Raw genomic sequence first — 23,276 nt, forward strand, 5'->3', positions numbered from 1 at the left:
GGCTCTGCAAGAATTAACTGGAATTTGCAAGTCGTCCTGTATTTCTGTTAACAGTACAGTTTCATCGGCATACATATTAGACGGGGAGCTGCTGCTCTACAACCGTTTGCTTAATCCGTACGATTGTTTGAAACCTAGATTACTTGTAGTAGCCTTCTTTCTATGTTTATCCTATCAAGCATGGACAGCAGTGGTGATAGAGGACATGATGATGCATCTATTATAGCCACAACGTTTAGACAAGAGGAAGGTGGATAGGGTCCCTAGTCCAGCACATCGCTGGTGAAAGCCACTGTCCGTGCTCTGTCGATGAGGCCTCATTCTTCGAGGTCTGAGCTGGACAGGGCCGCCTCCTAGCCCTCCCATGTTGGCTGATTTATTAATGTGTAAGCATTGTATCGCTATGTAGGCGGGTTTCGCATGGGCGTGGCTTTGTCGGAGTTGTAAAAGAGGAACTAGTTGGTATACCGGAAAAAGGATGGTGCCATTGGATAGGGTGTCGAGAAAAGGTGTGCAAGTGAGAAAATGGTTGTGGGTTAATTAGGTAATTAATTAGAGCCAACTGAACATGTATTTGGGGGCCAAAATGGCCGCCAGCCAACTTCCAGTTTCGTTTCTGAGTTTCCGGTCACGTGTCTCAGTGGAATGCCCCTTGGCGTTCTTTTGAACACATTACACCGGCATTATTCTATAATTGGCTTACAGGAAAGGAATGGCGCAGTATCTGTCACTCGCAGAATCCCGCTGATACATCTCACTGACAACACATCAACGTTCAGACTTACGCATTTCTCCAGTGCAGATTCTGCAGTGATCTCAAATTTTTTATCTCAATACTACTATTTTTCTGACAAGCCCATACATACCATGTGGTATAAGTTTGCCTTCTCGCCACAAAATTTGCACTGTACTAAAAAGGAATCTGGCTCAATGGCTTGAAGCAAAGCTGGAATATTAAGACATAGTTTGTAGCCTTCGAAGGTGGCACTCTTCTGATTTATTTAGACCGTTGGCAAGCCTTGGGAATGTCTGCTCTCAAGACGCAAATGCTGTAATAATATATGGTCAATGGAGAGGGAAGCTGGAATATTAAGACATAGTTTGTAGCCTTCGAAGGTGGCACTCTTCTGATTTATTTAGACCGTTGGCAAGCCTTGGGAATGTCTGCTCTCAAGACGCAAATGCTGTAATAATATATGGTCAATGGAGAGGGGGAGCTTGAATCAGTAAAGGAGGACATAGAAGGATTCCGGGGAAGAAAAGCTCGGGCCAAAGCATGTATGCGCTCGTTTCCTTCAACTTGCTGGTGACCTGGCACCCATATCAGCTCCTTCCGTGCAGCTGAAGCCCTACACAGATTCAAAATTTTGCAGGCTAGCAGCGATATAGTCTGCCAAGCATATAGATAAACGGATTTATCGAAAAGAAAAGGCAGAGAGGTTGGCCGGAATAATTCAAATCTGGCCTGCTACTCTGCACTGGGGAAGGAAAGAAGAAAGAAGGTCATGATGGATGACGATGTGGGAGAAGGCATATGAAATACATATATAGACAGTAGCTTGCTTTACAGGCATGAATTAAGTCCGCTGGCGCACAAAAAACGGCAAAGAGCACGCACTGCCTGGACACCCTTCCCCTTGTCCTGCCAAGCACCCAGCAGCAGTTCCTCGGAGAGAGGCCTCTTGTCCAAACGCTTCAAGGAAGCGGATAGCACGCTTCTTTCGCACGCATACGCTGGGCACATCAATATTACATGGTCCACAGTCTCTGGGATGCCACAAGTTGAAAATTCTGGCGAGTCCATCTGTCCAACTAAACGTAAGTACTTGCGCGTGAAAGCCACGTTTAAACGAAGTCTATGTAGCAAGCATGCCTGATGACGCGGAATATCACGCGGAACATAAAATTTCAATGTTCGATCGAGCCTTCTTAGACGAATGTGTCGAGCATCTGGCTGGGCCCAGTAAGCTGCTGTAGCATTATTCATACAACTCGTAAGAAGGCACGTCATATCTGCTCTTGAAAAAGGCACAGCTGTTTGGAGGCCATTGATGAGTGCGCTTTTTGCTTCAACATCGGCCTGTTCATTCCCATGGAGCCCGCAGTGGGCAGGGATCCATTGAAAAATTATCATGTGGCCTTGCAGCTGGGCAGATGTGAGGAGCTCCATAATGTTTAGTGCCAGGGACTGATAGGCAGTGTGGCGTAAGAAGTTTTCCAAAATTTGTAATGCAGTCTTTGAGTCCGTGAATATACACCATTTTTGAGGTGGTTCCCCAAATATGTAGCGAATAGATTCCCAAATGGCTACAAGTTCAGCAGCAGTTGATATAGAGTTATGTCCCAAAAGGAAATGCAGAGTCGTTTTCTGAGCTGGTATGACCACAGCTGTAGCGGATGCCTGTGCTGACACAGATCCATCGGTGTATATGTGAATATAATTAGGATATTCTGACCAGATGTGCGCCAGAGTAAGTTGTTTGAGTCCACTAATTGGCACCATTGATTTCTTTAGTATTCCGGGAACACGAAGGTGCACCAAAGGTTTATCCATCGTCCATGGTGGTTGGGCGGGACGATATGGGAGGGCATATCCTGTCGGTACTTGCGACTGATGGCAGCGGAGTGCACTTGTAAATCTGCAGACCGGCCTCTCATCCAGAATCTTGCTGAGTGGGTGAAAATGGTGCCTTGTAAGTGCTCGCAAATATATGCATATGGTTTCTATGAGCTGCATGGGAATCTGTTGCAATGTATTTTGATGCAGAGTGCATCCCAACTAGGGCTATCGCCACTTCTTCCATAGCCAGTGTTTCCCCAGTACGAACTGAAAGCCCGTCCACAGCTGAGATGGTTGATACTATATTTCCTTTACAGGACCTGCAGCATCCACGAAGAAGGCTCCTCTTGAATAGCACTCATCTTCTTGCTCCTTGCCACTCGTCTAGCATATGATGATACTCTGGGTGCATGTTTTTTGGAAGCGAAAGCGTAAGGAATTTGTTCTTTTTCTATTAACCTTGTCCTCATCCCTTGCACATGTCAATGGTTTTTGTACTTCTATTTTCCCATGTAATTTCCAAATTATTCGGATATACTTCCTGTAGGAAATCCTATCAATTATGACCAACACTTTCATGTTTTAGTATGTTCCACAGCCCAGTAAAAAGAAACCAATGGGTCTAATTGGAAATTTTCCATTTGAAATGAATTGGCCAACCAACTGTGTATTTGCCACCCATTGGGCCCGACCATTTGATATGAATTGGTGCTTCTAGTTCGAAATAATTGGTCACCCATCAAATAGTTCACCAATTGAACACAAATGGTATACCTATTGAGTTCAAATGGTTTAACCTCGCATAGCTGAAAAAAACAGAAATTCAATTTCGACCTTTTTTGGAGGAGCTGTAGGAGTGCAACTTTATACAAGTGAATTGAAATTACAAGTTCTCACAGAAATCATGAAAGACAAGCATGCATTACGTCTTAGTTATGCCCGCACTGAGGTGGTGGGCACGATAAAATCGGTTGGGAAGATTAAGCGGCAAATACTTTTTATAAGAACTTAAATTTTTCACTTATACTTTTACAGAGATATTTATATATATGCGCATATCTCAATCAAGGATATCATGCTTGGACTTGGGAACGTTCTGTTTGGATCAGTTAGAATTCCAATGGGAAGTCCAGTTGGAAGCCCAATTGGTTTCGTGGCTCCCAAATGGAAGTGAAAAAACCAATTGGGCATCCCAATTGGAAGTGGAGATACCAATTGGACCTCCTGATTGGGAGTGAATAAACCAGTTGGGTTGGACAGGACCCATTGGTCAAGCCATTTGGGATTGGCAGAACCAATTAAATCTTACGACCGATTCATTTCTTTTTTTTTTTTTTTACTGGGAGGAGTCCCCTGTCTACGTTGCCTTATGCCCCATTTTTGTCCAGGAAGGCTATATACAAGGGTCTGTTTTCCACCTTAGCTGTTTAGTTGGCAGTATATTTGGGTAAGTACTAACAGGCTTTAAAGGCGCCTATAGTCGCAACTAGGTCCGTATTCCGAGTTTGCGTCGTTATCGAAAGTGTCGCTATCTCTGGTCCCTGGAAAAAACTCTGGCTGAAGAGGCTGCTGGGACCCAAGACTTCTCAGCCAGCTGCATCTGAGGCGGCGGCACCCGACCCCTGACCTGCGTGTCGGGGGTAGGTAGATCACCTTATCTGTTGGACATTAAAGTTTAGTCTATCTATCTCCCTGACCTTGATTCATCTTTGTTGAAGTGCCGGAACAGGAAGTGGTGACAATAAAACTGACATCCGGTTCCAGTGTTTCCACCAGTCATATGACTTGAGGTCAGGGAGATAGCGGCACTTTAAACGACACAAACGCGGAATACGGACTCTGATGTTTATGGATTGGTGATCACTATGCAGTAAACAGCGCACAAGCTGCATACATTAAAGGTCCCATGAAAAGCTTGAAGCCGTGCTTAAGAAAGGCATCTTGATGGTCGCTTAAAAAGAAGTGCAATGACATTAGCGATTGGTGCTATGTGATTGTTAATATTATGAACTAATATGTGGCAGTCGTAGATGTTCATCTCAGAATGTGCTGGTTGTAAAATGTGCTAAATAAAGCTGCTGTCAAAGTTGAAAGTAGGTATGCAGTTTTTTTTGTTTTGTTCTATCGTCAGGAAACAGAAAAATACCATGGTAAATTAGGTAGAATTTAGGGTTATGCAACTTATATTTTTTTCACAACAGATTCAAATATCCTTGTGCATCTTAGTGACTTGCTCAAATGTTTTTGTAAAATAAAACAGCAAAGTGCAAGTGATGGCTCCATGGTAGCTCTGAAGACAGCACTAATGTACACTAGGCAAACACAACATGACCACATTATACTAAGAAAAACTACCCTTTTGCTACCTGAAGCAACTGTGAATATCCTAACACCACGCCCGAGATGAATGGTGTGCAAGGTATGTATGAGCCATGGCCTCTAAAGACTCAAGGCAATATTCGTTGACTCGTTGTGAGCATTACCACATCCTTACTCATGTCAAGTCATGTATGATAGTTATGAACGGTGTCACTCAAATGGACTGTGTCATGGGGAGGGTACTTTTGCAGGTTGTGAACGAGTGAACATGTGACACATAGGTGATGTAGCATATATGTCGCATCTATGTATCTCGTAGTTTTTTTGTTTTGTTTTTTTTTTGCCCAATGAACAGAGTTGAAATGACAAATTTTCTTGCCTGGCATGGCCAGAAAATGCACAAAGGTAGCTGAAAAAGTTCTGTTCTAATGTGCTGCCAGTGACAGCAGGAAATACCAGACCACAGGAAAGTGTACCGAGCACTTCCCAATGAAGCTACCGTAGCCCGGTATAGGCCCTTTTCAAATCAAGCTCCCAGCTTTGCATTTTGTTCACTTATTTACATGATGCGTATGTAATGCCATAATTCAGATATATTTCAACTCCCTCTTCTGCTTCTTGGCCCCACCATGAACGTCCCGCACAGAAGAAGACTTCATGACTCCTTCTTCCATCTCGCATCAATTCTTCACATCCCAACATGCACACTCCCAAGAACCAGGAAGGAGGCTATGACATAGATGCTACGTCACCACCATGTTATGTGCTTGTTTGTTCACAACGTGCAAAACTACATTTCCTATATTGCGGCCGAGCCCTCGATCCCATGCACTGTGGGGCATTGCAGTCTTGATCCTGTCTTTGAAACACTCCAAGAAGGAAGCTAGCGAGGGCTTTAGATGAACTTTATAACATTATTTTTGGAACTGCATGATATTTGAAAGTTCAAGTCTGCATCTGATTTGGCTGAAATAATTGTGAACATGCACTGCTTGACCCTGTTGCAGTAGATAGAAAGTTGGGTGACATTCATTTCAAAGGAGAAACAACACAGACAAGGACAAGGAAATTTATGTACACACTAAAAATGCACTATACTTATCTTTCTTCGTTTGACATCTGCTTTTATGCTGTTTTTCAATAAAGATGAACTAAACTAGAAAATCTTGAATACTTGTATGCTCCCACTTACATACTACTTGGTATGTCATTGAGCTAGCTTGAATAAGTGCAAGCTATCTAGTTTTTCACTCTAATACACAATATCATGGCTGTCTGTAGCTGGGGCTTTTGGTTTTAAGTAATGAGACTCTGGTGAAGCGGAAATACCATTACCTGCAGAAGCTGGCATCAAACGGCAGCACATAACTGATGTCCCTGTCTGCAGTTATCAGCTTGTTGTAGTCTTAATGCACAGAGATTCATCCACTTCCATCGGGATGGCTGTTGAGCCATGAGAAGGTTGAAAGTGCCCTGCTGCAGGGGGTAGCGGATCAAGTACCGCTGCAGCTAGGTGTGTATTCCTAGCCGTACAGGCTCCCTGGTTGGCCTCTACCCTGGCTTCTCTGGTAGGAGACTTTTCTGTTTGAACCTTTGTGTTGACAAGACGTTTTAGTCCGATAGACACCTGTGTACCTGGAAACATTTCGTATATTTAGAATTGTCGGTAAGCACCCCGTCTACGTTTAATGTAATCAATCACATAGCTCTCTTTAATGCCTTTTCGTAACTCTACTACAGCTTTATCAATAATGACTTGCCAACAGAACGGTGCTCCCATGTTGTCTGTGTTGCCACAGTATGCGTGCGAGTAGCTGAAGGCTGCGCTTGCGATGTTTCCTACAGATAGATATTCATAAATGCTATAGTGATGGTTACAGATTTGAACTTTTTCATGCTTTCGTTTTCAGGTGCTGTATAAAGTGAACTGCCCATAACAAAATGCAAACATTGTGAACCTGCTACACATGCACAAATATTCTGAAAGTATTTGCCGGCAGAGATGGAGAAGCGCTATACAAGCAGTAAAAACAAGGCCTGGGGCCGATTGTGGCACCGATCATCAGCTTCTTGTTGCCAAAATTAAGCTTCGATTGAGGAAAACGCAGAAAACTAGAAGGCCTTTCAGGTATGATCTGGATCAGATTCCATTAGAGTATGCTGTGGAAGTGAGGAATCGATTTCAAGAATTAGATCTAGAAGACAAAGAGCCCGAAGAGATGTGGACTGATGTTCGTGATATAATACAAGAAGTTGCTACTAAGGTAGTTCCAAAGCAAAAGAAATGCAAAAAAGCAAACTGGTTATCTGAAGAGGCTTTGCAAATATCTGAGGAAAGGAGGATGGCAAAAGGTATGGGGGAAAGAGAAAGATGCAAGGTTCTCAATGCAGATTTTCAGAAAATAGCAAGGAGAGATAAGAATGCCTTCCTGAACATACAGTGTCAAGCAGTTGAGGACAACAGCCAATTAAGGAACACAAGAGCTCTGTATAAGACAATCATAGATATCAAAGGAAGCTTCTGTGCTAAGCTGGGCGTGATAAAGCACAAACGAGGCAAGGACCTCACTGAAGCCTCAGAGATAAAGAAGAGGTGGCAGGAATACACAGAAGAACTGTACAAGAAGGACCCGGATGTGCAAACCCAACATAGGACGGTTGTGATTACTGATCTCGAGCCGGGCATCCTGAAGAGTGAAGTTGAATGGGCCTTAGCCAGCCTTGCTAATGAACAAAGCTAGCGGAATTGATGGTATTCCAGCTGAGTTGCTTCAAAACCTCAACCACGACGCTGTTAACACACTGCATACATTATGTCAAAAGATTTGGACAACCCTGCAGTGGCCACAGGATTGGAGGAGGTCAGTTTACATCCCCATTCCAAAGAAAGGCAGTGCCAAAGATTGTTCCAACTACCGCACGATCGCGCTTATTTCGCATGCTAGCAAGGTGATGTTAAAAATCCTGCAAGGTAGGCTGCAGCAGTATGTGGATCGGGAGCTTCTGGACGTGCAAGCTGGGTTTCGCAAGGGCAGAGGAACTAGAGACCAAATTGCCAACCTTCGCTGGATCATGGAAAAAGCAAGAGAGTTCCAGAAACCCATTTACTTCTGCTTTATTGATTATGCGAAAGCGTTTGACTGCGTAGATCACAGCAGATTGTGGCAAGCTCTCCAAGAGATGGGAGTTCCAATTCACTTCATCTGTCTCCTCAGGAACCTTTATGAAGGGCAAGAGGCCACAGTCAGAACTGGGCATGGTCTTACTGATTGGTTTCCGATTGAGAAAGGGGTGAGGCAAGGCTGCATACTGTCGCCCTGCCTATTTAACCTATATGCAGAGTGCATCATGAGAAAGGCCGGTCTGGACGAGTCTTCAGCTGGAGTGAAGATTGCTGGAAAACGTATCAACAACCTTAGATATGCGGATGATACCACTTTAATGGCAGAAAGTAAAGTGGAACTCAAGAGACTTCTGATGCGCGTACAAGAAGAGAGTGAGAAGTTTGGGCTTAAACTGAACATTAAAAAGACGAAGATCATGGCGTCTTGCCCTATCAAGTCCTGGAGCATCAATGGACAAGAAGTGGAAGCTGTGACAGATTTTCTGTTCTTGGGCGCCAAGATTACCTCGGAAGGAGACTGCAGCCATGAAATTAGGAGACGCCTGCTTCTGGGAAAGAGAGCAATGGTTAGCCTTGACCGCCTAGTAAAGAGCAGAGACATTAGTCTGCCAACCAAGATTCGTATAACCCGTGCTATGGTCTTTCCAGTTGTGATGTATGGATGCGAGAGTTGGACTGTGAAAAAGGCTGACCGCCGAAGAATTGACGCGTTTGAATTGTGGTGCTGGCGAAGACTCTTAAGAGTTCCTTGGACTGCCAGAAGATCAAATCAGTCGATATTGTCGACCATAAACCCTGACTGCTCATTGGAGGGTCAAATTTTAAAGTTAAAGCTCAGCTACTTTGGTCATCTGATGAGAAGAGAGGAGTCGCTGGAGAAAGATTTGATGTTGGGAAAGGTTGAGGGTCGCCGGAGAAGGGGTAGGCAGCGAATGCGATGGTTAGATGGCATTCTCGAGGCATTGCAGATGAAGCTATGTGATGTTAAGAAGATAGTGAGAGACCAGAAAGCGTGGCGTGACATGGTCCATAGGGTCACGAAGAGTCGGACACGACTGAACGCCTGAACTGAACTGGAGAGCTGATATATCTAAAAAATGTGCACAGACAAACTGTTTGTTGAGTTTCAAGATCTCACCAAAATTTTGAGGCATATTAGCAGCACGAACAAAAAAGACACAATGCAGGGTAGTGTTTCATGAACCAATCCAGCAGCTCACTATTTTTGAATGTCGGGTCTCGCATGTTAATCCAGTTAATATATATGCTTCGAGTTTCTTTTCTGGGTGCGCCAGTGCACACCAAAGCCTTGCATCATCCACTGAACAAAATGAACTATTTTAACTCCAAAATAATCTCACCTCTACAGGAAGAGCTAAAACATTTGAATTGCTTCCAGAAGGTTTCTCAAGCGATGGTAGAACATGTGCATGGAAGCACATGAAGACATATCAGTTGTACTAATTTGCATAGCTTATGTACTCGTGCAATAGAGCCATAATATGCAATACATTGCAAAGCTGTTCAGTACAGCTGAAAATTAACACTTACATACTCATATGTCAAAAGACTTGCATCATCCAATCGACAAAATGAACCATCCAGAATATTCACATCTCTACAGGAAGAGCTGTGGTATTTGGATCAGTTCCAGTAGGTGCCTCAAGCGATAGTTGAACACATAACTACATGAAAGCACAAAGACATAGCTACAGTCGTACTAGTTTATACAGCTTTAAGCACTAGATCCATCATATATGTGTGCAACATATTTCAAAGTTATATATGCAGCCTAAATTTAAGTGTATGCACGTGTTTTTTAATGCCGTGATCACAGTGCTAACCTGTCCAGTGGAAACTTGTGTAGCGTTGAAGTCTTTCGGCTTCCTGGCAATGATAGTTTGCCATGCTAGGAAAAGAAAGGAAACTTGTGCGTAATCAACATAGCGTTAATGGCTATGCTGGTTTCATTATTCTGCACATGAATGAGAATGAAAGGAGCCAATTAACAGTCTGCGAGTCAAAGGTAAAAATAGGGGATATCTTTTTTTTTTATCTGTGTACCGCATGTTACTTTTCCTTCTCAGTTCAGTTCAGTCGTTCAGTCGTGTCCGACTCTTCGTGACCCTATGGACCATGTCACGCCACGCTTTCCGGTCTCTCACTATCTTCCTAACATCACATAACTTCATCTGCAGTGCCTCGAGGATGCCATCTAACCATCGCGTTCGCTGCCTGCCCCTTCTCCGGCAACCCTCAACCTTTCCCAACATCAAATCTTTCTCTAGAAACTCCTCTCTTCTCATCAGATGACCAAAGTAGCTGAGCTTGAGCTTTAGAATTTGACCCTCCAATGAGAAGTCAGGGTTTATGGTCGACAATATCGACTGATTTGATCTTCTGGCAGTCCAAGGAACTCTAAAGAGTCTTCGCCAGCACCACAATTCAAACGCGTCAATTCTTCGGCGGTCAGCCTTTTTCACAGTCCAACTCTCGCATCCATACATCACAACTGGAAAGACCATAGCACGAGTTATACGGGTCTTGGTTGGCAGACTAATGTCTCTGCTCTTTACTAGGCGGTCAAGGCTAACCATTGCTCTCTTTCCCAGAAGCAGGCGTCTCCTAATTTCATGGCTGCAGTCTCCTTCCGAGGTAATCTTGGAGCCCAAGAAGAGAAAATCTGTCACAGCTTCCACTTCTTGTCCATTGATGCTCCAGGACTTGATAGGGCAAGACGCCATGATCTTCGTCTTTTTAATGTTCAGTTTAAGCCCAAACTTCTCACTCTCTTCTTGTACGCGCATCAGAAGTCTCTTGAGTTCCACTTCACTTTCTGCCATTAAAGTGGTATCATCCGCATATCTAAGGTTGTTGATATGTTTTCCAGCAATCTTCACTCCAGCTGAAGACTCGTCCAGACCAGCCTTCCTCATGATGCACTCTGCATATAGGTTAAATAGGCAGGGCGACAGTATGCAGCCTTGCCTCACTCCTTTCTCAATCGGAAACCAATCAGTAAGACCATACCCAGTTCTGACTGTGGCCTCTTGCCCTTCATACAGGTTTCTGAGGAGACAGATGAGGTGAATTGGAACTCCCATTTCTTGGAGAGCTTGCCACAATCTGCTGTGATCTACGCAGTCAAACGCTTTCGCATAATCAATAAAGCAGAAGTAGATGGGTTTCTGGAACTCTCTTGCTTTTTTCATGATCCAGCGAAGGTTGGCAATTTGGTCTCTAGTTCCTCTGCCCTTGCGAAACCCAGCTTGCACGTCCGGAAGCTCCCAATCCACATACTGCTGCAGCCTACCTTGGAGGATTTTCAACATCACCTTGCTAGCATGCGAAATAAGCGCGATCGTGCGGTAGTTGGAACAATCTTTGGCACTGCCTTTCTTTGGAATGGGGATGTAAACTGACCTCCTCCAATCCTGTGGCCACTGCAGGGTTGTCCAAATCTTCTGACATAATGTATGCAGAATGTTAACAGCGTCATGGTTGAGGTGTTGAAGCAACTCAGCTGGAATGCCATCAATTCCGCTAGCTTTGTTCTTAGTAAGGCTGGCTAAGGCCCATCCAACTTCACTCTTCAGGATGCCCGGCTCGAGATCAGTGATCACAACCATCTTATGTTGGGTTTGCACATTCGGGTCCTTCTTGTACAGTTCTTCTGTGTATTCCTGCCAACTCTTCTTTATCTCTGAGGCTTCAGTGAGGTCCTTGCCTCGTTTGTCCTTTATCACGCCCAGCTTAGCACAGAAGCTTCCTTTGATATCTTTGATTGTCTTATACAGAGCTCCAGTGTTCCTTAATTGGCTGTTGTCCTCAACTGCTTAGCACTGTATGTTCAGGAAGGCATTCTTATCTCTCCTTGCTATTTTCTGAAAATCCGCATTGAGAACCTTGTATCTTTCTCTTTCCTCCATAACTTTTGCCATCCTCCTTTCCTCAGCTATTTGCAAAGCCTCTTCAGATAACCAGTTTGCTTTCTTGCATTTCTTTTGCTTTGGAACTACCTTAGTAGCAACTTCTTGTATTATATCACGAACATCAGTCCACATCTCTTCGGGCTCTTTGTCTTCTAGATCTAATTCTTGAAATCGATTCCTCACTTCCACAGCATATTCTAATGGAATTTGATCCAGATCATACCTGAAAGGCCTTCTAGGTTTCTGCGTTTTCCTCAATCGAAGCTTAATTTTGGCAACAAGAAGCTGACGATCGGTGCCACAATCGGCCCCAGGCCTTGTTTTCACTGCTTGTATAGCACTTCTCCATCTCTGCGGGCAAATAATATAATCGATCTGATTCCTGTACAGACCGTCTGGTGAACTCCATGTGTACAGCTAGGCGCCTCTGGTGCTGTTGAAAATGAGTATTCGCTATGGTCAGGTTGCTTTCTTGACAAAACTCTACTAGCCTCTGCCCAGCTTCATTTGGCTCACCAAGACCGAACTTGCCTGTAATTCTGGATATTTCTTCACTCCCTACCTTAGCATTCCAGTCTCCTATGAAAAAAACGACGTCTGATGATGGGGTGCAGTCTAAAAGGCATTGTAGGTCCGCATAAAATCTCTCAACGTCAGCTTCTTCCTTCCTTCCTAAAATCATTACAGGACTATTTCTGGTCAATATCAACCACAAAAGTGTAAAAAGAAAAAAAAAACCTACATTTACCTTGGACTCTCAGAGTTTTGGCTCCTTTTATTGTATCATAACGAGCCCCTCATTTCCTCTACGTACTATAAAATCATAAGAATTTCTTTAAGGGGGGGGGGGGGGGGGGGGGCAGGTGGTCTGTATTCTTATAAGTGTGCTGCATTATTTTTTTTTTATTTTTATTATAAGCCCGGTTTGGTTTATGGGGTCCAACGTCGCACAGCAGTGACTGAGATCGCACAACACATGTAGTACACGGGGCGCCTTCTTTGCGCTTCCGTCGAAAAGCGGCCGCTGTGCCTTGGGCACAGCAGTAGCAGTCGACCGACCTAACCCACTGCATTATACCCAAACAAATTATATAATGCGATAGTTCTGATCACCTACGTTGGTGTATGTTAGTTCATGGTTCAATGTGCGCAGCTCGCATCATCTTTTTCGTTCCTTATGCGCTTTCAGAATTAACACGCCAGGAAGCAAGAGCTATAGCATGATGACTGCGCACGGAATGGGGAAATCCGCGGTCGTACCGCGCGCATAGACGCGAGTTCCCTTTCATGCATTTTCAGCGCCTTAACTTGTAGTTGTGGGCCTCTCGCAAGAGCAGCCGAAATCTCATCTTATAGGCGACAATGTTTTTCCCACCTAATGCGCTCAAGGTATCTGCGCCTGCAAAACTTGCGTTAGGTTTCATGCACTCCCATACGAGACTCCGAGCCGTGTTACGTGGGTTTGCACAATAACTCACAACCCAGAAAACTTACCATTCCAGGGAGCAACTGCGTCGGCAACGCGTCGGATTACAGGCGTTGACGTCTCACGTTGAGGCCAGTTAGCTGCGTCAAACTGGAATTGTACTCGTATGCGTCAAGGGAAAAGTGGCGGCCATAAACTCTTAGCTCCTGGCGCTTGTCCGACGATGCAGCCCGATGCGTTGGAGCCAGCTTTCCAGCTTGACACCTTGCTTTGTTGGGACACGATGTCGCATTGTGACATCTTTTCGGTCCTCGGCTTAAAGCCAACTACACAGCAATGGTGGTCCATTGCGAACCAGAAACAAAGCAGCACCATGCAGTTGGTATCCCGAGATTTCAAAAGGGACAACCGGACAACACGTGCTTTTGCGAGCAGACGGATCTCTCTCGGCCGGAAGGGTTCTGTTTCCATCAAGATCCGCACAAAATTCTTACCTGTTTTTATTATACAACAATAACGAACGAATAAAATATTACTTCAAGATAGAATAGTGCTCATTTTAAAATCTATAATTGCAAAAAATTGCACGTGACGTTGTACGGCCATGGCCAATGATAACGCTTGCCCCAATGACGTCGCATGGGCTGGGCGTCTGAAAGCGCACGGTGGTGAGTCACCCTACTCGGCGGTGAGCGGCAATTTTCAAAAAATTATTTGTAAATTATAGCTAGCACGCAGAGCTTTTCGAATATCATCCTAATGCTCACGAAGACCACCTCTAAACACCTGTAGCATCAAAATATGACCGTAAATGGCGTTTCAGGGGCCCTTAAGATTGGTAATAAATGCCACATCACCTGAAAACATTCAGTTTCTTAGACACGTAACAGCCGAAGCGATAATTAAAAAAAAAAAAAAAGACCAGCAAGTGATAGTAACGAAAGTAAATGCCATTTATTGGGCTCTTGTAGATGACCCTACAATTGAAAAAAAAAGAAAGAGAAATGCTGAACATTTTTTTTTCAATCCGAGAGAGAGAGAGAAAACTTTTAATGAGCATAATAATCAGTAAGAATTCACAGGAGCTGGGTGGTCGGTGCCCCTAGGCCAGGGCTCCGCTGGCAGCAGCTGACTTGCGGACTAGCTGGATAATCCAGGCTTGCTGGTCCAGGTTGTCGCTGGTCAGGGCCGCCTCCCACTGCTCGTGTGTCGGGCATGGCACTAGTAACGTTGGGTCAGGTTTGTACTGGCATTCCCAAGAGGTGTGATAGAGTATGAGGTATGACATCTATCCGAGTGGCGTGTGCAGGCAGACCAATGACATCAACGTTACTAGATACTTTGAATGACACATCATGTGGGACTGTACCAGGTTCCCGACTGAAGTTACCTCCAGGACATACCCGCCCGAACTAAAGTGTGATGCAGGGTACAAGCACACTGCAACTATGGGCTGTCCAGCAGGCCCGGGGTGCGCTGGAGAAGCACAATCCTCCCACCATAAACGGGCCGAAATGGGGTAATGCAGAGAGGACATAAGGCCGTTGAAACATCGGTTGCCGGCATTTCAATATACCTACCTATGAAAAAAAGAAAAAAGAAAACGTGTAGCTGTGTTCATACCACTGATCGCATCTCGTGCCTAATAATAATAATAATAATAATAATAATAATAATAATAATAATAATAATAATAATAATAATAATAATAATAATAATAATAATAATAATAATCGGTTCACAAGAAAGGAAAGGAGCAGTATCTGTCACATTTGTTCTGTGGACATTTAAACCGCGCCGTAAGGGAAGAGATGATCGTGGGTACCGTAGTGGTGGAGGGCTCCGTAGTAATTTCGACCGCCTGGGGATCTTCAACGTGCACTGACATCGCTCAGCACACATATGCCTCTTCGTTTCGCCTCCATCGAAACGCCTGCGCAGCGCTTTGCTTTTGCTTCCATCTTCGCCGTACGTGTTTTCAGCGTCTGGTTTCTCTCAGATCCGGTGACAAAGCGAGAACACCGAGGGAGATCACTGGAGAGGACGAATGACAGAAAATAGAAACAGAACTGTCGTTAACCGGATGGGCACAGCTATACATGGCATAAACTGAGCCTTTCTTCACGCATTCCGATATTCACTTTTGAACCATTATCGTGGTTTCAGTTTCGGTTCTCTCTGCGAGCAGCCGCCAGTGCCTGCAGCGCCATTGCGGAATAGCGATGGCGGCTGTTGGCGGGTGCTCGCAATTTGGCGGGATTTGTTAAAGGGCCTGGGGCAGCGTGTTGTTTTTCATCAGCTGTCCAATAGCGTTCGATTTTTCCCGCTGACTATGCGCAGTTTTAGCTATTAACTATGGTTTTACAAAACAGCGGTCGTTTTAAGCCTGACAAGTTCTCAAAACGGAGTGAAGACGGCAAGAATGCAGGGTGAGCGCATTTCCTTTGCCGCATAGCCTCTCCGTCCGTCCGTTCCCGAACGGATCTCGTTTATGCGTTTCCGAGTTCGTGTGTTTTCTCTGCAGGAAAGATGATGTATCAGAAAGACGGCTGCAGGAAGCGCTTTTTAATGATGAGATTGATGCCAAGTTCGGCTTCGAGAGACATCGGGAAGGAACCGAAAGGATCGGCTGGCTAATAAACATCCACCCGGTACGTGATCGCCGAGTCCCTCGATTTATGCGAAACTGTACCTTATCAGACACGAAATTCGACTTACATACTGTCGAATTGTGCACACGTGTAGTTTGTATTGAAATCTTTGAATGTCGTCGAGGTAAGTATAGTTCGAATACCTATATATGTCGGAAATGCCGAATTAACTTTCGCTGATTATTGGTGACCAACTAATTCTTGGAGCCTTTCTTTACGTAACTCTTGTTAGAAAACTTTATACATATGCTGTACAACGCAATTAGTGTAATGTGGAGTGAACAACGCATCAGTTGGTTTTGCAAGCGAGAGAGGAAAGCAGGAAAGTTAACTTGTGTAAAATTTATTTCGAGATCTTGACGCGATCTTGACCACTCACGCAGCGGTCGCCGATGTTGGCAGTGCCTTTAGCAAATATTAGCAAGCAGAGGCTTTGTGACTGGTTCCCTTGCTGACTGCGAATTTTATTTCCGTGTGCTGCATTTGAAGACTGAAATACTGAATGAAGACAAGCGACTCATCAGTGCTGTTGACTATTACTTCATTGAAGAAGATGGGAGCCGATTTAAGGTGTCCCTCCCATTCGAGCCGTACTTCTACGTTGCTGCCAAGCCTGGTGCAGAACAAGAAGTTATCTCGTTTCTCACTCGAAAATACCAAGGTACACTGGCTCGGGTGGAGCTCTGTCCCAAAGAAGACCTCGACCTGGTGAGTCAGCTGTGCGTGGCACTCAGTTATTAACCTGACCGTGCTGTGCGCCAGTCCGCGCAATTTTAGTTTTTCAGACCGTCATGGGGAAGTTTATGATTTCTTGAGTAGACTGCTTGTTATTCTTTTTACCTTACCTAGTTCACTTGGTTTTGATGCCCCATTCTGCAGCAAAAGTTTATGGCATCATAAGCCAACTGGGCAACTAAATTTGAACATAAATTTTTTACCTGGACCATGATCTGCCAAATCATTCATGGGTTGCTGCTGCTATATGTGTTTGATCAGTATATGTGGCATTGTCATTGTGTTGATCATTTTGAGAACCAGCTAGCACAGACGATGACTCATCGTATCCTGGCGGTTTTAGGGCTGTCATTTTTCCCCTTTGTCATGGGTGAGCAAATACGTGATGACAGACTGTTCCATTCGTCTGTTCAGCTTGACAAGTGGTTATGGACGCATGCTATGTCACACTATTTTATGCTTAAAATTATCTCGTGTTGGTGTGAGCGCATGAAGGGCCTAGTGGTTTGAAATCATTTTCAATTGCTCCAGGTAATAAATAATATATTCTATAGCCATTTCTCACAATTACACATTGTGACAAAAGTTCCAATGAGCATATAAAACACATGCTGTAGCTGAACTGGCAAAGAAAATTTGTGTCGCCTCATCTAACTTCTGTTTTCTTCCCTGCTGTTCAGCCAAATCACCTTGTGGGCCTCAGGAGAACATACCTGAAGCTGTTGTTCCTTTCTGTCAATGACCTGCTTAAAGTTCGCAAAGACCTGCTTCCTGCTGTTCGCAAGAATCAAGAAAGGAAAAAGTCATCATTGTCACATGTTTTGGGGTAATTATGGCTTTATTTCTTTCCGTTCACTGGTACTTAAAGGTTTTCTTAGTGGTTTTTATATTTTTGTTTATTTAATGTGTTGCTTTGATACTCAGCGGCCTTGTCAAATAATCTCAGCCAAATGAGCAATCTTTGGCCTTCACATTGTATTGATGATTTGGTACTGCGTTTGGCTGCTTGACTGGACATACTAACAAGGTTCAAGGATAGGATGTTGGGTATACACAAATACCTTTTCACTTGGTTATTATGTGCGTCAATAACTTCAACATGGTCATTGATGGTTTTCTTTTATGTCACTAATACTCAGGGCTATTATTAAAAGACAGGTTTCTTTTTACTTGTTTGCACAGCATTCTGAATGAAAATCTTTCGTTTACTCAGTGGTTAGGGCGCTCAACCGCTGATCTCATGGATACGAGTTTGATCCCGGTTGCATTAGCCGCTTTTTGATGGAAGCGAAAATTTGACCCTTTAGTCTGCAGCTGTAGTTGCTTTTAAGCTTCATCTAGAACCCTGAAGATTGAGCTGACAATGCAGGAGGGCTCGAGCCCCAGCCTAACTGATGTACTGGAACACCAAAGAAATAATGCAGTCCGAGCACAGCTTGTGATGAAGGCCCCTTTTATAATTTTCCGGAAATACATGACTTAGCTGCTGTCTGTGAAAAATCTTGTGAACACAAACTGTATGTCAATGTGTATCAGTTTACTTTGGCATACATACTTGGATTAGAGTTCCAGGTATATAACCAAGCTAATGTCTCCAGTTTTCACTAAATAAAATGCCTCCTCCACCTGGTTGCAAGTGTGGTGGCTGGTTTCTAGCGCATACTCTCTGTATGTTTTGTTAAGAAAATTTGGGTGAATGAATGTCATGCTTTGTATTTTTTTTGTCAGCCCACAGACAAGTGAAGCCTCAGAAACATCGGAATCGGCCAAGAAACTTGTGGAGCAGACTGAAAACATTGTGGACATTAGGCAAGCATTTGTTGCACATTATAAAATTGAAGCGCGTGGTGAATGCTGCGTAAAAAGTATGAAGCCTGCATGTTTTCTTGAAATCTCTAAAGGCAGCCATCAGCGCTTGAATTTTGCACACCTCTCTTTCTCATTCACTATTCTGACACCAGGGAGTACGATGTGCCCTACCACATTCGAGTGTCTATTGACTTGAAGATCTTTGTCGGCCTGTGGTATGCTGTGCGAGGTCGTGGTACCGAAGCACCGGAGATTAAGAAGCGAGAGGACATTCTTCAAGTGCCAGTAAGACCTCATCTTTTCATTGTGCACTGTGTTGACATCATGACACCTTGGGTATCTCCTTTCCTTTATCACAAGCCATGCTGAATTCTTTGTTTCATTTTCCCCGAAACACATCACTTTTCTAGGTGTAGGTGTGGCCTGGTAGTTCGCAAAGATGGGGTAGATTTGTTGGCTTTGTTGTCTCTGTCTGTAAAGGGTGTTGCACAGCTGCCGGACTGCAGTAGTTGTGGACTGCTTGTGTGTAGGCTTAAGGAGCATTGATGTACCAAAGGCAAATCTTTTGCCAGTATACTGCAGGAAAAAGGATGCTGTATGCAGAGGCATGCTGTGTCTACTGCTGTTGCATACTGAGGGCAAAACAGTTGTCTAGAATGGCTGGACTGTGTGCTCTGAGCTGCTCTAGGACATGCATGCAACATCTCCAGACACGTAGGTTGTGAAATGGGCACCAAAACTGGTAGCATTGCCTGTCTTTCCGCGGCTTGCTGGCTGTCATGAGATGCGCTGTCACGACAGATTTCTCTCTCTCTCTCTCTCTCGAGAGAGAGATTCACCTCAAGCATTCTACGCTTAGGTGTTTCGTTTCACATTTGGCACTGCATGCGGACAGCGCTTGTAATGGCTAAAGGAGGTGGTGAAGCAATGGCAGCTACGTGAGCACAGGCTGGTCTTGAACCAGGCATTATCACTAGAGGTCGCACGCATAGCACAGAGCGACCCTGAGAACGACAACTGTTCATTCTAGACAAGTGTACCAGTTGTTATAGCTGTTTTAACAGTGTGTATGTCTGAGAAGTTTTTAACCTTTTTAACCATGGATAGGGCTTTCTGTGTATGCATACACATGAGAATAATCCTAGATATTCTGCACTTATTCATTTTGCTAGTCCATCTACATAATATTGTATCTCTACACTGCAGCCCCGGGCAGTTTTGAAATTGGTCTAGCTCCGTCAAGAAGCATTTTATTTATTTTATTTAATGACATACTGCCAACCTGAGGCAGACTTAAGCAGTGGTAGGCGTACAGTGCATACATAGGATGGGAGAATACAATTCAATTCATATACTACTCAATTCATGCAAAGCATGTCTATGCTTCATCTTATCTTGTCCTCGAGCATGAAGAAAAGCAGTGCAACTTGATCATACTTCTGTGTTCCGGGTATGTAAAGCGCATAATTCTGCATAATTTAGATGGATTACTGGCAGCAGGTGAAATTGGCACCTTCCATAATGCAGTAATGTTGTTGACAAGCCTGCTTTTACCTCATGCAGCTACTCTTAATGCTGGAGCAGTGAGGCTTTAGAGTGGCTTTTCATCCACTTGCCTAGGTCAAGCTTTACAAAGGGGGCTGTGCAAAAATTTGAACATTTTTGGCTGAGTTTGACATAGTCACAGTGTTTGAGAAAAGTTTTGTCTGGCTAGGATGTGACTGTCCTGGCCTACGACATTGAAACAACCAAGCTCCCTCTGAAGTTTCCTGACGCTGCCTCGGACGAGATCATGATGATCTCGTACATGATAGATGGACAGGGTTATTTGATTACCAACCGAGATATTGTGTCTGCTGATGTGGAGGACTTTGAATACACACCACGTCCCGAGTTTGAAGGGCCTTTCATTGTCTTCAATGAACCAAATGAGGTGAGTAGGGATGTCTTGTTTTGCACCTGTTGGGCCAGATATATCGGAACTTGTAAAACGTTAATGTCTCTGGGCATCGAAAGGGTCCGTTTACCTTTGTAGGGAAACTGCTTGGGGGTGAAAGTCATGGTTTAACAGACATGTCTTTAACCCAGTTAGAATATGGTTAAGGCAGCTCACAGTACAGTTAAATGTTGACAAGAAACGTGTAGCATAAGTTTCACAAAAAGTGAGGTTTTTCTCAAGTTGCTACAAGATAAGATTATCATTGATAGAGATGTTTCGTTTTATTATTTTGTAGTAGCTATTTAACAGGGTGCAATCCAGATGTAGTGAGTTCTATCAGGACAATGTGTTCACAGTGATTTTAGTATTTGCAGTGTGGTATTAATTATAAATAATGCTGCAAATGCAGTGGGGCAGGCATTACAAGTGCAAAATGAACAGTTGCCTCCCCCCTCAAGCCGCACCATGTAACGGAGTGTTTCCTTGCTGTGCTGTATGAGCGTTAAAAAACATTGCGAAACTTGTGATCCTTGAAAATAGAGATTTCTTGATGTCTTCATCCTTCTACATGATGGCTGTGGAGTCTCACATTTATTGTTTCAAAGACAAAATTCTTCCGACACCCATGCCTGCACGATGCTTGTCTGCATTTGACATGAAAACGAAGAGTGAGGGCGACGTTTTTTCCCGGTTTCTTCAAGTGCTATTGCTTCCTGCACACTGTTTTCTCTTCACAAAACGGTCCCGTCGTGTTTTGAAAATGCCTCACAGCACAGTCCAAGCGGTCAAAACACTGCAGTGAAGCGCGTAATACAGTGAAACTGCGGTGAAATCGATATTTTTCGAATATTCAGACAATTTCGTATATAAGTTTTTCAAGTATGAATTGAATAACAAACATTCAATTCATATTTGAAAGTTAAATTATTCGCACATCCCTAGTAAATAGACTACTAACAAGTGTAGTCTATCATGGGGAGCATTTACTGAAAACCGTTAATTGATGTGCTAGGTTTCAAAAAAATGGATTTGCAAGTCCACTCTTCTGATTGATGTATGTTTTCCACACAAGTGTAGAGCACAAATTTGGTTTTTGATGAAAAGATATGTACTATATAATACTGAGCTATGCGGTAGCCATTCAAAATAGTTTTTCAGGTTCAATACTGGGGAACGACCAGTTTAGAAAGAAGAGTGATCCTCAGGTTCTCAGGGTAGGTTGCTACGTAATTTGAACAGGCAATTACTCACTCTACTTGGGGTGCCCTCCTTTTGCTTGCTCTGCAGTGGTCAAGAAATGCCTTTTTGTGATGATGCTGGTGCTTTTTTCAGCTCGCATTGTTGCAGAGATTTTTTGACCATATCATCGAGGTGAAGCCACTTGTCATTGTGACTTACAACGGTGATAACTTTGACTGGCAAGTTCTTCATTTTACTCATTTCTTTCAACATTGCACTGTAGGTTTCCTGTGCTGTCGTAAATCTGTACAGCAATGTGACCATTTCGACGCTTTCAGTAAGCCTTGTTATGAGATCGCTGCTTCATATCTACGCGCCTCTACTTCGCACTTGGAAAGAGTTGGTGGGATCTGCTGTTGCACTTTAGGCTTTGAGACACTCCACTTTATATTTTTGTATGCTAATTTAACTAGTTTCACTTACTGGTAGAATTGATTGCTTGGCTGATAAATGTCTGTGAACCTTTCCTTGCTCCTGCAGTAATTTCTGTTACTGCTGAGGTTGCATTTAAACAAAGAGTTCATGCTGTACGTTGGCAGTTTCAGGATTCTGAGTTCTGTAGTTGCGGAATGCTGTTGTATTAATAAGCAGTAGCCACTTGAGGCGACACTCCTTGACGCGTCGCACAGCATCGACACCATCGCCTGTTGTTGCTCTGGTGTTCCCCGCAGAAGAGACGGGACTTAGCGACAGAGTGGCGCATTTTCAGTGCTGCTCTGTTACCGCAACCTCATTGTTAGGTCAAGGGAAGTTTGATTATGCTAATTCCCTGCTTTTGAGGCTACACAGCATGAAGTACGATAGAAGCAGTGATTAAAATTCTGTTAACACATCACATTTTTAAGGGAAACAGCGCAGTGGGGCCAAAATACACTCTGCGTCGCGACTTGCACGAAGTAACTTCTGTTCCTTTCGATAATTAACAACATCTAGCCACACTAGCCTTTTCTTTTCTTTATTATTCTACCAAGCTTCACTAACTATCTCTACGCACTCATATATGCACAAATCAGATGAAGTGAGCATCTGCAGGTTCTTTGCTTAAAAGTGGACTAGGAAAACAAACTTCACTCACAAAAAAAGCCTGAACGGAAGTTGTGTGTTGCCAAACCCTTTTGCGGTTGGTTGTCTTGTGAGCTCCTTCTGGGCGATGGACAAAATTTTCTACAAACCTAGAACTCGAGCGACGTAACGAGCGGCAATGCTTTGGCAGTCGCGTGGCGTGTCGTCATGAATTGTCGCCTTGTGCAGTTAGCGCTTAAATTCTTGCCTTGCATGTTTAGAAAGAAATGACTGACTTCTTGAAGTGGCTTGGACCTTCCATGACAAATTATTTTTTTGCTCATAGGATGTTTGTAGAAACACGCGCGGCAGTGCACGGCTTGACAATGTCCAAGGAGGTCGGCTACGCGCGCAGTCGTGAAGGGCACTATCTGAGCCGCCCGAGTGCCCACATGGATTGCTTGCACTGGGTGCGTCGTGACAGCTACCTGCCTGTCGGAAGCCAGAACCTCAAAGCTGTGGCCAAGGTTTGTGCATTCC

The 23,276-nt window shown here is 44.0% G+C and overlaps 1 protein-coding gene across 1 annotated transcript in view; it reads left to right on the forward strand.

Annotated features, from left to right (window-relative positions):
- The first annotated feature begins 15,569 nt into the window (after nt 1-15,569).
- Nucleotides 15,570-23,276, forward strand: part of PolE1 (DNA polymerase epsilon catalytic subunit 1) — an 83,349-nt gene continuing 75,642 nt past the window's right edge. The window contains exons 1-9 of the mRNA XM_084607085.1: nt 15,570-15,790; nt 15,886-16,012; nt 16,502-16,720; nt 17,428-17,573; nt 18,476-18,556; nt 18,709-18,841; nt 20,271-20,489; nt 21,828-21,913; nt 23,083-23,263. Coding sequence (XP_084463211.1) covers nt 15,717-15,790; nt 15,886-16,012; nt 16,502-16,720; nt 17,428-17,573; nt 18,476-18,556; nt 18,709-18,841; nt 20,271-20,489; nt 21,828-21,913; nt 23,083-23,263 — 1,266 coding nt within the window. The 5' untranslated portion in view covers nt 15,570-15,716. The remainder of the gene's footprint in view (nt 15,791-15,885; nt 16,013-16,501; nt 16,721-17,427; nt 17,574-18,475; nt 18,557-18,708; nt 18,842-20,270; nt 20,490-21,827; nt 21,914-23,082; nt 23,264-23,276) is intronic.

The sequence above is a fragment of the Amblyomma maculatum genome, chromosome 6, assembly GCF_055883805.1.
Source record: "Amblyomma maculatum isolate TAMU_Amacu chromosome 6, ASM5588380v1, whole genome shotgun sequence".
Classification (NCBI taxonomy): Eukaryota; Metazoa; Arthropoda; class Arachnida; order Ixodida; family Ixodidae; genus Amblyomma; species Amblyomma maculatum.